The sequence below is a fragment of the Mastomys coucha genome, unplaced genomic scaffold (genome assembly GCF_008632895.1).
Source record: "Mastomys coucha isolate ucsf_1 unplaced genomic scaffold, UCSF_Mcou_1 pScaffold22, whole genome shotgun sequence".
Classification (NCBI taxonomy): domain Eukaryota; kingdom Metazoa; phylum Chordata; class Mammalia; order Rodentia; family Muridae; genus Mastomys; species Mastomys coucha.
Window position 1 is genome coordinate 163,509,586 of NW_022196905.1, and position 16,469 is coordinate 163,526,054.

The following is a 16,469-nucleotide window of genomic DNA, read 5'->3' on the forward strand; positions in this document are numbered from 1 at the left end:
GTGATGGTGTGTCCAGGACTTGCTCTGATCCTGGGTGTGTCAGAGCACCTGGGAGTGGAGCTTCCTTTGGTTGTTGTGGGACTGGCTGCAGAGCTTGTACCTAAGGTCTGCTCTGGACCCCAGCCCAGACAGACCAGAAGGAACCCAAGTCACTGGGCTGGCAGAGTTCCTGCGTGCCTGGTCCCGCTGGTCCCAGTTACTCCATGTTCTCTGTTTTTTAAAACCCATTGAATCCACTTAAGTGCTGCCAGTATGTGTATGTTTGTAAGGTTATCCACTGGGACTGTACGGCCATCCATTGGAGCTGTTCGGCCATCCACTGGGGTTGTAGGGCCATCCATTGGGGCTGTAGAGCCATATACTAGAGATGTAGGGCTGTCCCATCCACTGGGGCTGTAGGGCCATCCACTGGGGCTGTAGGGCCATCCACTGGGGCTGTAGGGCCATCCACTAGGGCTGTAGGGCTGGTGGAGAGATGGCTCAGCAGTTGACAGCACACATTGATCTTCCAGACCAACCAGTTGCTCCTAGCTCACAGCTGCGTAACTCCAGCTCCATAAGATTCAACACTGTCTTCTGGCCTAGGCAGACCCTGACAGTCATGAGCACACACTCCACACAGACACACACTCACATGCACACATTAAAATAAGTCCTTTAAAAAAGGATCCCTTGCCTCTTTCTCTCTCTCTCATTTCCTTATCCCTTTCCTGAAGTAATCACTGTTAACTGTATACTCATTTCAGACTGGTACTTCTGTAGAGATGGTAGACACACACATAGAAAACACATTTTGTTGAAGAATTTAATTCTGTGTAATATACTACAAATTCCTTTTTTCCCACCAGTTCTGTCTTAGCATTCCATGATAATATATGCAGCTCTACCTTGTTATCTAATTTTGGCATGTGTACTATGCTAAGGATACATTTTATTTAATTACTCTTGGTTATATATCTAGATTATTGATTTTTCATAGAAATTTCCACAATTCTATAATTACTATATATATGTATAGGTGTACATATATATTATAGAATCATACATTATGATGCATAGCTTATATTTATGAAGTATATAGCTTTGCTTCTTAATTTTGTGATAATCCTCATTCTAAAATGTTTAATAATTTCATATTGCATGCTTAGTGTGTAAGGAAGTCTGGGTAATATGGAGTGATGTTGACATTTTTGTAACGATCTTATCGTTTTAGATAAAGTTTGATGCTGGGACTCTTCTTCTTAGTACTCACCGGCTGATTTGGAGAGACCAGAAAAACAATGTAAGAGACCCCGGCGGCATCTGCTCTGGGCTTTGCCCTTCATCTGTGCGTTGGGAGTGGGGATGAGCACTGGGCGCCTTGGCCCAGCTGAGCGCGTGCTTCATCACTGAATAACAACCTCACTACCCCCATTCAAGATTTTCGGTTTGTTTTCTCTCGTTTGTTTTTGTTTTGTTTTGAGACAGGGCCTTACTCCCTAGCCTAGTCTGACCTTGAACTTGCTATATAAACCAGTTGGGTGTCCAAAGAGATCGATCTGCCTCCGCCTCCTGGGGGGAATGGTGCTTAATTCTTATCACTCTTACAGCATGGTTCAATGTAGGGTAGAGAAATCTTCTCATCAGCTGTGAGCATCCTTAAAAAGATTGTCTTCTGAACATCCTGTTGTACCAGGTTGCTGGATAGCAGGGGCATTCTGCTGCAGGGATTCGCTGGCTGCTGAGAAAGCCATCCCCTCCATCACTCCGGCAGAGACTCCTCACCCTGATTTTAGAGCTTTTAGAGAGTCGGATGTATGTGTACAGAGCTGATGTCTTCATTCCAAAGAGGTTTAACTTGAAAGTTACATCTGTCAGATGTATTGTTTTCCTAATCATTCCCCAGCTCCAGCTCTGTTAAGGGTTTTGATTGCCTAAGTCTTTAGACCATGTGTGTTCAGTACCCACGGAGGTCACAAGAGGTCTCCCATCTCTCATGTGAGCTAACATGTGAGTGCTGGGAATTGAACCTGGGTCTTCTGGAAGAGACCCAGTGCTTTTAACCATTGAGCCATCTCTCCAGCCCCTCAACATGAATGCTTAGTGCCAAGATGAACTGTTAACTGTAAAGTATCCTTTGGAAGAGTGTTGTGTAGTGCTTTAGACAGCTTGAAACTCCCCAGAGGGTGCATGCTTCTCACCACCACGCCAATTTGTGGATTCTCAAATAAAAGACTCATACATGCAGCCTTATTTTCAGTATGCCCTAAGCAGCTCAATGGCTGCGCTACTCCAAAACTTCGATGTTGCTAACACCTCCCCTCTGATACTCCTAAATTATTACTTAGTAAAATCCATATTCCATCTTTGCTACCCCAGACCCAAGCAGAGGAGGGGTCCCTTGAGGCTGCTCTTCCTTGACTCTTACATGGCTGTATGCTCTCACTTCTCCAGCTCTTATACCAGATCTTCCTGTTATGATAGAACTAGAAAACTCATGTCTGCAGTTTTGACCACCACACATGCACCATGGGGCTGCAACATCCATGTATGTGCATGCTAGTGCACACAGATGCAAAATAAATTGTTAAAAAAGTGAAATCTATTGATTTGTACAATTAAATATTAATAAACAAGAAGCCAGTTTTGAATTTTTAGACTTATTATATACCAGTCAGGATAATGATTTAAATTAATTTTTTTATAGCTTTACTGTGATGCCTTGCCTGGCCTTAAACTCAAGTGGTCCTTTTTAATCTCTCAAATAACTGGATTATAGGCATGTGCCACTACAAGTGAACTTATAAAAGACTGTAAAATTTGTAGTTAGTTATAACAAAGCTACATAAGTATTTTTCTTAAACTATATATACATGTGTTCATACAACCTAGCTAAAGTGGGGGAAATTATAAAGAAATAGAAAAAATCCCCCATATAAAATATACTCCATAGAATTGTTTTGTTTTTGTCTTTCATATAAGAAATATTACATCAAAAATTTTTTTGTGAAGGTTCATTTTAAATAGAAGTTTGAACAGTACAAATGGTGAATTACTTTACATTGGCTATAGATCACATTTTTTTGTTTGTTTGTTTGTTTTGGTTTTTTGAGACAGGGTTTCTCTGTGTAGCCCTGGCTGTCCTGGAACTCACTCTTTAGACCAGGCTGTCCTCAAACTCAGAAATCCACCTGCTTCTGCCTCCCAAGTGCTGGGATTAAAGGTGTGTGCCACCACTGCCTGGCTATAAATCACATTTTTAAAAATAGATGTTCAAAAGCCCCAGGGAGGGCGGAAGAGTGCATTGGATTCCCTGACCCTAGAGTGGCAGGTGATCATTAGTTACCCAACATCACTGCTAGGAACTGAATGCTGGTGTTTGGCAAGAGAAGCAAATGCTCTTAACTGCTAAGCCATGTCTGCAGCCCCATTTACTTTTATTTTTTGAAACAGGGTCTCACTGTATAACTCAGGCTGAAGTCCATAACCTCCTGTCTCAGATGCACAGGTACTATGAGGTCACAGATGTCTCACCACCTGGGTAGTTACTTCTTCTTTATTAGTATTTTGTGTGTGTGTGAGTGTGGGCATGCCACTGTGCACAGGTGGAGGTCAACCAGCAGGTGGCTAAGTTGCAGACTGGTTCTCTCTTCCACCAGGTGAGCCCCAAGGATGGCACTCAAGTTTAAGCTTGGGGGCAGGCACCTCTACCCACTGAACCATCTTGTCAGTCCTGCACTTGCCTTTAAATCTCTTATGTCCTCCCATGCACCAAATGCCAGCAACCAATTTTATTTAATTCTCCTGATGTTTATTAAGACGATTGAAGGTGTAGCTGTGGTGGAGCGCTTGCCAGGCAGAGAGGGGGCAGTTTCTTTAGGATTACAGCATTGTTGTCTTTAAGTACCTCACAGGGAACAGCTCTCTAGCCCTGTTGGGCTCGATCTTTTGACAAGTATAACGCAGCTCCTCTTTTTCTGCTGCTTTCCTCTTAGGAGTGCTGCATGGCCATTCCCCTGTCTCAGATTGTGTTCATCGAGGAGCAGGCGGCTGGAATCGGGAAGAGGTGAGTTCTAACAGTCTCCATTCACAAAACCATTTGCTGTCACAATACTGGTCAGTAGGTCCTTTCAGGGTGTGCTTCCACTGTATGTCCACTCGAAGTCTGAATAATGGAGTGAATAATTGCTGCAATATCCTTGCATTATAATAAATAATGTAGCCCTGCTCTTACCATATGTATTTCCACAGCACACTTGTCGTTCATGTGTGTGCACTATTCAGTGTTTAAACCCAGGAACACCTCATCTGAGGAAAAGAACTATTGATGTTGATAACTTATTGATAACCCTATTTCCTTAGGATTATCATTCCTTGTTATGGTCCACAGGGTCATGGCTGGGTAGGACTATGGTTCCTAGGGTCATGGCTGGGTAGGACTATGGTTCCTAGGGTCATGGCTGGGTAGGGCTATGGTTCCTAGGGTCATGGCTGGGTAGGACTATGGTTCCTAGGGTCATGGCTGGGTAGGACTATGGTTCCTAGGTGCCATGGACTAGGGTTTCTTACGGGTCTCTTGTTCCGCGGGACGATGGGTTCTGGCCAGGTGTGCACGGGATTCGGCTTTGACAAACAGACGAGACACAAGTGGTGTAAGGTCTGAGTGTATTTCTTTAAAAATGACATGAAGCTTTTACAATCATTGCAAAAGAGAAATGAAAAATCTGGCAGCTCGTAGTCAAGGTACATCTGAGGCCATCTAAAACACACTGGATCTAAAACATCAGCCATCTCCTCTGGACTGGTGCAGCACCTGGGCTCCAAGCACACTCGGGCTACATGGGCTGGGCAGGAGAGTAGAGGCTCGAATCTCGAATCTTCAATGCTCAATGCTCAAATCTTGAATGCTCAATCTCTTGAATCTCAACTGGTACTGCACCCCCTGGGCCCAATCACTCTGGGCCAGGGGGAGGGGAGGGCTACAGACTGCATGAATCTTAAGTCCTAGTCCACCAAAGTTTGTTCTAATCCGAGTGCAAGCGAGTCCAAATGCTGAATGCAGACTGCCTGCTGCTGAATGCTCAATCTAGAATGCTCAATGCTGCAGTCTCTCACACACACACTCTCAGATTAAGGTCCCGCCCATCCTAGGTATGATTGCCCACTATGCTAATCTTTTGGGGAAGTAGAGACAGTCTCTTGCTAATTCCTAGGAGTGGTTCAGCTGTAGTACATGACTGAGAATGAGGATTTTACTTGACCTTGTTCTGGGATAAGTCTCTCATTCTGTGAGCTTCAGTGCCCTACCCACAATGCTGGAGGCAATTAGTTAGAATGGCTTAACATTCCAAGCAGGGGTTTAACTAGGACGTTGGAACATTGGTGAAAGTCAGGGAGCAATATCCGAATTTTTTTTTCTAGCTGTTAAGAAATGATATCTTGGTGGGCCACTAGCACACAAGTACGAGGACATATCTGGGCTACCTCTGAGTTTGGGGTGCCAGGAGACAATTGCGGAGGCAGGAGACTGACTTTCCTTGAAGTTTACGCCTCAAATACCACTGTCACGCAAAGTGTGCGTGGCACCTAGGGTCAGAGCTGGGTAGGACTATGGTTGCTCCCTTAGAATGCCACCTTCTGGAACCATGACCTCAGTGGGGAGGTGTTAAAGTCAGAACCATCTTGGAGCCTCCAGATCATGTGTCTGAAGTGCATAGTGTCCCCAGCCATAGGGACTTAACCTCCCACCTCTGAGAGACAACCAAGGACAACAGCAATAGCCTAGACTGTCTGAGGAGTCAGGCAGCCCTGAGCAACCACGCAGAGCAGAGCTTCTCATGGCTGGTGTTGGGATTTTTATAGATCATCTGTGGCTCTCAAGGGGAGGATTGTCACAATTTTCTCCTGACTTTTCAGACATCCTTACTGTTTTTTACTTCCCCCCTTTTTGTTTATCTTCTTCTGTGTCCTAATTAAGGGCCCCCCCCATTTGTCCAGTTTTCCTTCACCTTCACATCAGTTGTAGGCTCCTATTCAAGTACCTTCTCTATCTCCCCCTGCCCCCCCCCCCTCATCCCAGTCTCTTTTGCGTTCCTGGTTTCTGCAGTTTTTACAGGATACATACTTGCACTAGAGAACATGAAGAGGTTAAGAGCCTCAGAAGAGAGAGCATGTGACACTTGTCTTTCTGGGTTTGAGGTCCCTCGACCCCTTGATCTTTTCTGCTTCCATCCACGTACCTGCAAAGTTCACAACCTCCTTTCTCTTTACAGCTAGTGTACTCTATAGTGTCCGTGTACCATGTCTTCATCATCTCTGCTGCCTGAAAGACGTTTACGTTGTTTTACAGCTAGAGTCCTCCCTAGTGTCTGTGTACCACATCTTTATCCTCTCTGCTGCCTGAAGGACGTCTAGGTTGTTTTACAGCTAGAGTACTCCATAGTGTATGTGTACCACATCTTCATCATCTCTGCTGCCTGAAGGACATTTAGGTTGTTTTCATGTCCTAGGTATTATGAACAGAGCAGCAATGAACACGACAAAGCAACTGTCTTGTGGAGTACGATGTTCAGTCCTTTGGAAATAAGCCGGAGTGATGTATCTGGGTCATATGGTAGATTGGTTTTAAAGGGTTTTCCACATTGATTTCCAGAGTGGCTGCACCAGATTGCAACCCAGAGCAGTAAACAAGACTTTCTTTTTCCCTGTGTCATCTCTAACATTAGTTGTCAGCTGTTGTGTTATCTTTGCCGGTCTCACTGGAGTAGGATAGATCTCAAAGTTGTTTTGATTGCATTTCCCCAATTGCTAGGGATGATGAACATTTTGGGCGGATATTTCTTAGGCATTTTTTTCTTCTTTTGAGAATCTCTGTTCAGATCCCAAGTGTGGTTTTTGAATGGGTCATTTGTCACCAGAGTAAACAAAGAAAGATAGAGATATGTAGAGGTAGATAGTATTCCTCTGTCACATGTGTAGCTGACAAAGATTGGCTCTCATTCTGTGGACTTCCTGTTCACATGATTGATTCTTTTATTTTATTTCGCTTTTTTTTTTTTTTTTTTTTTTTTTTTTTTTTTTTTTTTTTTTTGAGACAGGGTCTCTCTGCATAGCCCTAGATATCCTAGAACTCGCTCTGTAGACCAGACTGGCCTCAAACTCAGAGGCTCGTCTGCCTCTGCCTCCTGAATCCTGGACTTAAAGGCGTGTGCCACCACTGCTGGTGTTGACCATGATTCCTGGGCAAATGGAGGCATACTCAGAGTCCTTCACTACTCCTGTGTCATGGAGGGTACTGTATATGCTTCTTCCAGCAGTTATTGTTTTACATTTAGGTCTTTGATCCGTTTGGAGTTAGTTTATAGCAGAGGGGCTGGTGCAGAGGCCAGAGAGGGGTGCCGCCTGCTGAAGAGCTGGTGCAGAGGGGCTGGTGCAGAGGGGCTGGTGCAGAGGGGCTGGTGCAGAGGGGCTGGTGCAGAGGGGCTGGTGCAGAGGGGCTGGTGCAGAGGCCAGAGAGGGGTGCCGCCTGCTGAGGAGCTGGTGCAGAGGGGCTGGTGCAGAGGGGCTGGTGCAGAGGGGCTGGTGCAGAGGCCAGAGAGGGGTGCCGCCTGCTGCCTTTCTCCTGATGTCTTGCTCAGCCTGCTTTCTTTTTTTTAGTTCATATCTTATGAGTTTTATTTTTGCAGGCCTTAATGATCCTGAATATAAATTAGAAAAGAATGCTTTTTAGGAAATTTGGTGGTTTTATATAAGTCTAAGAGTCATTTGAAATATTAAAAAAAAAAGCCTAAAGAATAGTGCTTGTTGTAGTGGCTCATACTTTTAATCTCAGCATGTGGAGGCAGAGGCAGGTGAATTTCTGTGTTGGAGGTTAGCCTGGACTACAAGCAAGTTCCAGGCTTGCCAGAGCTGCACAGTGAGATCCTACCTCAAAGCAGTACATAAAAACAGGTAAATGAAAATTATAAAAAACAGAATTAGTAATTTTAAAATGGCGAACATATTTGCTGTTTCATTAGCGCCAAAATCGTGGTTCATCTGCACCCAGCTCCTTCTAACAAAGAGCCCGGTCCGTTCCAGAGCAGTAAGAACTCCTACATCAGGCTCTCCTTCAAAGAGCACGGCCAGATTGAGGTAAGCGTCTCAGGAGTGCGGTTGGATTTGCAAGTCTGTATTGTATGTTGACATGGCAGAAGGCAGTATCATGGCCAGATTGAGGTAAGCTAAAGTCTGTATTGTATGTTAATATGGCAGAAGGCAGTATTATGAAGCATACTGGATTTTGTTTAACAAAACAAAACAAAATTTGTGTTTTGATCCTTATCAAAACTGACAAGCAGGAGGGTGAGGTTCCATCAGAAGCTGGAAGCCTAGGTGGCCCTTGGTGGCCCTCGGTGGCCCTCGGTGGCCCTTGGTGGCCCTCGGCAGCCCTCGGTAGCCCTAGGTGGCCCTAGGTGACCCTCGGCGGCCGGGGAAGCCTTTAGTGGGTAGTTGATGAACCTTCCATGGGAAGATATTAAGCTGACCTATGTAAAAGCTCACCAGCAGGCAACTGCTGTCGGTTAGCTCCAGACAGAGAAGGACTCAAGTAGGACGCTGCAGTGTCAAGGTCTAATTAGGAAGTTGCTAGACACTTGTTCTTAAGACAAATGAAGTGACTTTGCCAAAGTTGTTTTCATTGTACTGAGAAAATATATTTGATTTCTTTTTTGAGCTTAGCCACATTTTGTCCCTGATTTTGGTTTTGTTTTATGCTGTTTTTTGGAACAGAGTATAATGTGGCCCATAGTGGCCTTGAATTTGTTAGATAATTGAGGGTAGCCTAGAACTAATCCTCTTACCAGGATTTTAGGTGTGCGCTTCTGCATCTGCCTTGTCCCTAATTTTTCTGTTATATTCTCTGCTGCTTTTGTGGGAAAATGGTTGAAGTGTTCCACATATGTAGGACTGCTTAAAGTGAGAGTGTTCACTTCAGTATCGCTCACGTGTTGGGAGAGAACTCTGCCCTATGTAGAAGGCCAGTTCCTCTGTGTGTGTGTGTGTGTGTGAGTGTGTGTGTGTGTGAGTGTGTGTGTGTGTGTTCGTTTCTTGGTGCTTTCTAAAGCTGATCCTAGAAAACAACTTTCAACTTCCTTTAATGTCTAAGGGCCTAGTCTTGTTACTGATGACTGAACCTTGTAGTAAAGGAATGTTTATAGCATGTATGTGACGGCTGCCATTTGACTCAAGTGTTTGCATGCGCATTGCAGTTTTATAGGCGTTTATCAGAAGAAATGACACAGAGAAGATGGGAGACTGTGCCAGTTTCCCAGTCACTACAAACAAATAAAGGACCCCAGGTATTTCTTTTAAAGCTATTTGTATATATAGTATCTTCCTTTTTGTTTGTGTTCTTTTTTTTTTTAAAGATTTATTTATTATTATATGTAAGTACACTGTAGCTATCTTCAGACACACCAGAAGAGGGCATCAGATCTCATTACGGATGGTTGTGAGCCACCATGTGGCTGCTGGGATTTGAACTCAGGACCTTCAGAAAAGCAGTCCGTGGTCTCACCCGCTGAGCCATCTCGCCAGCTCCTTGTTTGTGTTCTTAAGACAGACCTAGAACTTGTGCATAGCCCAGCTGGCCTTGCTCCTCCTACCTCAGCCTCCCAAGTGTGAGACACGGGCTCAGCTGGTACAGGGTTTCATCTCTGTACCCGTGTGCTCTGTAAAAAGACTCTGGCCATGTGATAGTGTGCACCTTCAGTCCTAGTATTTTGGAGGGAAAGGCTGGCAGATCTCTCTGAGTTCAAGACCAATCTGGTCTACGTGGTAAGTTCCAGGACAGCTAGGGACTAGCTGGCTACATACCTGGGACAGCAGGCTACATAGGGAGACCCTGTCACAAAGTAAAACAAAACAAAACAAAAAACCAAAAAACAAAAACAAAAAATTGAAGAGGAGAAAGAGGAACTCTCTACGATCACAAAGTTGTCAAAAACAAAACAATAGAGTTCTAATTGTAAAAAAATGAATTTTCCTAAAAATTAGTCTAAACCAATCACCCAACTCTGGACAGGCACCCAGATGTGAGAAAATGGCTTAAGAGCTTGTTAACTACAAGAATTTTAGCTACAGTTGTTTATACATTTGGTAAATTCTTAAGTATATAATATATGATAGATCTCCAAAGAATAGAAAATGAATAAGAAGTTTAACTATACCTAAAATACAGAGAGAAACATGCATGCCATTGATTATAAATTTATTTTTTCCCCTAATATTTGAAGGTCATAATGTGCAACCAGGAAGGAAACAAGTGTTCTGAAGGGAAGCGGGATGCAGCCGCATGCCGCCTTTGTGGGTTCTTTCCCACCTTTGAAAACTCAGTGTGCTTTACAAAGGCCTTTGTTTCCTTCCCGTTTTGTGTGTTTTATGATCTACTTGCTTCTTCTATTGTTTTGGTTTTTTTTTCCAGCCAGGAAGAGTAAGAGCTGTTGGAATTGTAGGTATTGAAAGGAAACTTGAAGAGAAAAGAAAAGAAACGGACAAAAACATTTCTGAGGTAATCCTTAAACATCCTCTTATGGCTTTGATGGGTTCCGGTCCATAATTTGGAGTATATTTAGCTGGCCTACAGCTCCGTGGTCTCCCAGAGATCTACCTCAGCTTGCGTACTTTAACATTGTTTTCCCTTTGTGGTCACATTTCCAGAGAAGGTTTAGGATAGCGAGCTATTTTCTGTTCTTTGATTTCCTTTTCTCTGAAGGTTATTGAGATGCTCAAAATAAAGTTCTTAATTTATGAAATAAATTAGTCTACTTCAAGAAATAAATTATTTCCATTTTCATGGATTCTCACACCTCAACAAATTCTCCACAGACATGATATTCTGTGCAGGGCCTGATCTATTTAGGAAATAGTTCTTTTTATCCACACTGCAGACCTACATGAGGAGCTGTGGTTACTGTGAGGGCAGGGTAAGCTGGTGTATTGTCATCATCACACACCTTGTGAAGAAAGAATTCAGGACCCAGAAGGGACCCATGACATGACCCTTAACATCTGTGGGGTTCAAGGAAGACTCATTAACATCAGGAAGATGGAATCAAAGACCAGAAAGATGAATAGGTGTTGTTCTCACCAGGTAAAAGGGTGGGCTACGCAGAGGCCTGCAATCTCCAGTACTGAGACAGAAGGCTCAGTCGTGTGTGGTCATTCATGAAATGAATAAATGACCAGAGCAGAGGCTGCAGATGCTGCAGACCAGCACACAAACAGGTGCCCCTTCCACACAGTTGAAATGGAAATTTGTGGTGTGAAGGTAGAACGTTCCTTAAACTGGAGGACGTCATACTAGGATGGGTGTGTGCATCTGTCTGGCTTGAGTTTTTATTTTACATTCCCACCCATACTTTTTATAGTTTGCTGATTCTATAGTTTATAATATTAATAGAAATAAAAGCAAGGAATCTTTTGCTTGTGTTTTCTAATTACTTAAGATGTTTTATAGCCAATCCTTTTAAGGCAATGTGATATGTATATTTATTTTTATTGATTACAACTGATAAAGGATATATTCTGTGTACACTCAGAGTTTTAGTATTTTTTTCTATGAAAATATACAAGTGATTTCTTATACTGTTGTGTAGTCCATGTAAGAATCCAAGATTGTACCATGTGTCTTTGTTCTAGTTTTGCAAACCAGGTTGGGGTATGATTTAAATGTAAGAATTGACTAAGTTTCATGGCTGGTGCCCGGAGCCTCCCACAAAGGGCTTCCTGCATCTGCTGGCCCTTGCTGATAAGAGCCCTGTGTCCAAGCCTTTGTTTATCTGAGGAAATTCCTGTGATGTGTGTGCACGCTCCTTTTGTTTTCAGGGTTAGCTTAGTGGACTGCCTATAAGGACCTTACACGACTATTCTTACACCATTCTTTGAGCAAAAGAAAAAAAAAAATCTGCAGGCGGGGGTACTTTCCTGTGGATTGGCGTAGCTGATCGGAGCCCCAGCTGTGTGTGTCAGAGTACTGTGTGTGTCAGAGCTGATCAGAGCCCCAACTGTGTGTGTCAGAGCACTGTGTGTGTGTCAGAGTACTGTGTGTGTCAGAGCCCCAGCTGTGTGTGTCAGAGCACTGTGTGTGTCAGAGCATTGTGTGTGTCAGAGCACTGTGTGTGTCAGAGCTGATCAGAGCCCAGCTGTGTGTGTCAGAGCATTGTGTGTGTCAGAGCCCCAGCTGTGTGTTCAGAGCACTGTGTGTGTCAGAGTACTGTGTGTGTCAGAGCACTGTGTGTGTCAGAGCTGATCAGAGCCCAGCTGTGTGTGTCAGAGCACTGTGTGGACTGAGCTTTCAATCAGTGACAAGCTCTTAATGGGTTTTCAAAAAAACAGGTATCTGTGCACATCACTTAGTTGAGAAATTGTGCAGTTATTTTCAATAACCTGAAATAATTTATCAGAAACGTATCTGATTCCGTTTGAAGAAGCCCTTGGAGTCGACGGCTTCTGCTACAGATTTTGTTTAATCTGTTCGGGTGGCATCTGTGCTTTTTGTGCAGTAGCCACTGCATGCAAAACTGTGAGTGTCATGGTTTAACATTCAGAGGCTAAGGCTCAGTCAAGTCATACCTGCTTTTCAACCAAAATAATTCTGTCCAAAAATAAAAAATAAAAAGTATTTCTGCAGCTGGGTATTGTCATTTTCAACCTGGAAAGCTTTTTATAGTCTTGGTTTTTTGTTTTTCGTTTTTTGTTTTATCTCATAGTAGGAAAAAAAACTGTGACTTTTTTGTTTTTACTCAATGTGTGTCTATGTCTTTGTGTGTGTGTGTGTGTGTTTGTGTGTATGTGTGTGTGTGCACAAGCCAGGACCTCACAGATGCCAGAAAAGCATTCTATCACTGAACCACACCCAGATTCAGATTTTCTTATGTGTCCAAGAACAGTAAATAACAATCTATGAAAAGTTTGGTTGTAAGGAGTATACATGGTAGGACTGATTGTTCTGGCAGCATGTGTATAGTAGAGGATTGCAAAATCAATCATCAATGGGAGGAGAGGTCCTTGGTCCTTTGAAGGTTCTGTGCCCCAGTGTAGGGGAATGCCAGAATCAATAAGTGGGAGAGGGTGGGGTGGCAAACATGGGGAGGGGGGAAGCAACACAGGGGTTTGTTCTTGTTGTTTTTGTTTGTTTGTTTGTTTGTTCCTGGGAGGGGAAACTGGGAAAAGAAAAATCATATGACATGTAAATAAAGAAAATATCTAATAAAAAAAAAAAAGAAAAGTTTGGTTGTAGTTTGAGGAAGTTTACAGTTTCTTAAAGTAGATTTTTAAAGTGAGGTAGATGTGTTGCTTAATAATAAATTGATATTTGCTAGAAAATTTTATGTTTGCATCATTGCTTTAAAACATCTTAATTCCTTAAAATGATTGCATCACAAACTCCATTTCTCATTTCAGGCCTTCGAAGACCTGAGCAAGCTGATGATCAAGGTATGTGTCACCTATCCACTCACACTCAGTCATGATGATCTCAAAAGAGTATTTTCTCAGAAGGATCTTCGTCTTTTCTCTGTCCAGGCTAAGGAAATGGTGGAGTTATCAAAATCAATCGCTAATAAGATTAAAGAGAAGCAAGGCGATGTCACAGAAGATGAGGTGAGGGAGCTTGTTTTACCTTTGCAGGGTTAAACACCAGGTAGAATGTAGTGATGTCCCTGAGGTTGACCAGTTCTCCCCATCCCAGTGAGCTTTGTCTGTGGCTTCTCATAGTTCGCTGCCTTCTAATTATTATTATTATTATTACATTTATTTATTTATTTATTTATTTATTTATTTATTTATTTATTTATTTATCTGTGCAAGCTGTGCCACAGTATGCATGTAGTGGTCAGAAGACAACTCCCAATTCCACCGTGAAGGTCCTGGGCATTGAGTTCAGGTGGTCAGGTTTGGTGGCAAGCGCAGCTGTCCACTAAGCCACCTCAGTGACCCTGCTTTGTTAGTGTAATGTTTTTATTCATTACAGATGAAAGTGCCAAACGTTTAGAAACGAGAAACTAGGTCATACTCTTTTTTTTTTTTTTTTTTTTTTTTTTTTTTTTTTTTTTTTGCTAGTTCTACAAGGACTCAAGATTATTTCAGTGTTCTTTCTTATGGTGTAGAAAATGAATCTATTGAAATGTCTAAAGAGTAGCTATTTCGTGCAAATCTGGTTTTGATGCCTGCCTTATTAAGTTTGGCCATGATGTGGTCATATCCATTTCTCCTTTGTAAGTTTTTAGTTTTAACATTTGGTTAGCATTAAAAATAGCATAATTACTACCTAATTTTCCTTTCACATAAAACTTTGAAAATAGGCTGGTGAGATGGCTCAGCGGGAAAGAGCACTGACTGCTCTTCCGAAGGTCCTGAGTTCAAATCCCAGCAACCACGTGGCTCACAACCATCTGTAAGGAGATCTGATGGCCTCTTCTGGTGTGTCTGAAGACAGCTTCAGTGTACTTACATATAACAATAAATAAGTCTTTATAAAAAAATCCACAAAAAAAACCCTTTGAAAATAAAGGATATGGTAGACTGGGGTAGAAGGCAGGAGAATAACTGGGGTAGAAGGCAGGAGGATAACTGGGGTAGACGGCAGGAGGATAACTGGGGTAGACGGCAGGAGGATAACTGGGGTAGACGGCAGGAGGATAACTGGGGTAGAAGGCAGGAGAATAACGGGTAGACGGCAGGAGGATAACTGGGGTAGAAGGCAGGAGAATAACGGGTAGAAGGCAGGAGAATAACTGGGGTAGACGGCAGGAGGATAACTGGGGTAGACGGCAGGAGGATAACTGGGGTAGACGGCAGGAGGATAACTGGGGTAGATGGCAGAGGCAGGAGGATAACTGGGGTAGATGGCAGGAGGATAACTGGGGTAGACGGCAGGAGGATAACTGGGGTAGACGGCAGGAGGATAACTGGGGTAGAAGGCAGGAGAATAACGGGTAGACGGCAGGAGGATAACTGGGGTAGAAGGCAGGAGGATAACGGGTAGACGGCAGGAGAATAACTAGATTTGCTCAAGGGACAACTAGGAAGTTCGCTGCGTTGTGGTTTACAGCATGGAAACGCAGGAGAAGACATAGGTCTATAGAGAAGTCATTGAGGCACCTTGAGTTTATGATGAGAATGCTGTGAAGAGAGACTAATTTTGCTGTCTACTGATGCATTCCTCCCCTCTCTTGTAGACCATCCGGTTTAAGTCGTACTTGTTGAGTATGGGAATAGCGAACCCAGTCACCCGAGAAACCTACGGCTCAGGCACACAGTACCACATGCAACTGGCCAAACAACTGGCTGGAATATTGCAGGCACCTTTGGAGGTAGGGAAAGCCAGACCCAGCATCCGTTCAAAACTGTGCTAAGTTATTTTCATGTCATCAGAAATCTCAAGAACCTGTTTTTCTGTGGTGTGGTTAACATTAAATGATTTTTTTTTCTTCCAGGAATATTAAGTTAGATTAGTATACTTATTAATTAACTTTTGATCATAATCTTCAAAAATAGCTTTCAGCTTTCATTTCAGATGTTTATACGTTTTTAAAGTCTGTTTGATGAAAAGTTTTTCCTGTTTTCAAAAGATCCTTTTCTGTATAAACAAATGTCTCTCTAGCCTATCTTGTTTGTTTTTGAGACATGATCTCATTTTGTAGCCCAAGCTGGCCTTGAACTCACCATTCTTCTACCTCTGACTCTCTAAGGGCTGGGATTATAAACATGAACCAGTCTTTTTTAAAAAACAGGCTTTTTCTCCATAGTCCTAGCTGTCCTCGCACTCACTCCGTAGACCAGGCTGGCCTTGAGAGGTCTGCCCGCCTCTGCCTACTGAGAGCTGAGGTTAAAGGCTTGCTCCATCCTGCTTGGCTCTGTATCTAGTCTTTATAATATACTGCCAATAGTTGTGTAGTGTACTTTGTTAAAGAGCTGTTTTAAATATATGCCAAATTAATATAGCAAATCCCTGTGTGCCTGTCATCTGGCTTCACCAGTAAATCACCCTCTGCTTTGAATTATTTTAAAGTGGATTCCAGGTCATCTTATATTTAAATATTTTAACACCTACAGTAATAGAGGACTCCTGTAAACACAGCTACAGCACCGCTTCTTAATTAAACACTGAACATCCCTAATGCCAAGGTCTGGTTGGTGTGCGTGTTTGTTTTTACAGTTCGCTTTCTCATGGCCAGATTCTTTCTTTACACTCGCTTCACTGTCTCTCCAATTTTTTCTCTCTCTTTTATTCTCTTTTTACTTCTTTTCCTTCCTTCCTTCCTTCCTTCCTTTCTTTCTTTCTTTCTTTCTCTCTTTCCTTATTTTTTTTTTTTTTTTTTTTTTTTTTGTGTGTGTGGTTGTTTTGGTTCGGCTTTAGGTTTTTGTACCGATAGTCAAATGCCAAGACCTTGTATATCCTAAGCAAATATTATTTGCCTAAGCTGCACTCCCAGCCTCAAGTGGTTTTT

The 16,469-nt window shown here is 42.8% G+C and overlaps 1 protein-coding gene across 2 annotated transcripts in view; it reads left to right on the forward strand.

Annotated features, from left to right (window-relative positions):
• Positions 1 to 16,469, forward strand: part of Vps36 (vacuolar protein sorting 36 homolog) — a 29,916-nt gene that overhangs the window by 5,525 nt on the left and 7,922 nt on the right. Inside the window, exons 2-9 of one of the 2 annotated variants that reach the window (XM_031339239.1) lie at positions 1,214 to 1,282; positions 3,975 to 4,045; positions 7,998 to 8,112; positions 9,228 to 9,317; positions 10,442 to 10,528; positions 13,423 to 13,455; positions 13,543 to 13,620; positions 15,198 to 15,332. In XM_031339239.1, coding sequence (XP_031195099.1) covers positions 1,214 to 1,282; positions 3,975 to 4,045; positions 7,998 to 8,112; positions 9,228 to 9,317; positions 10,442 to 10,528; positions 13,423 to 13,455; positions 13,543 to 13,620; positions 15,198 to 15,332 — 678 coding nt within the window. Of the gene's footprint in view, positions 1 to 1,213; positions 1,283 to 3,431; positions 3,488 to 3,974; positions 4,046 to 7,997; positions 8,113 to 9,227; positions 9,318 to 10,441; positions 10,529 to 13,422; positions 13,456 to 13,542; positions 13,621 to 15,197; positions 15,333 to 16,469 lie in introns of those variants that run through there. The other variant, XM_031339240.1, reaches the window with a different exon arrangement.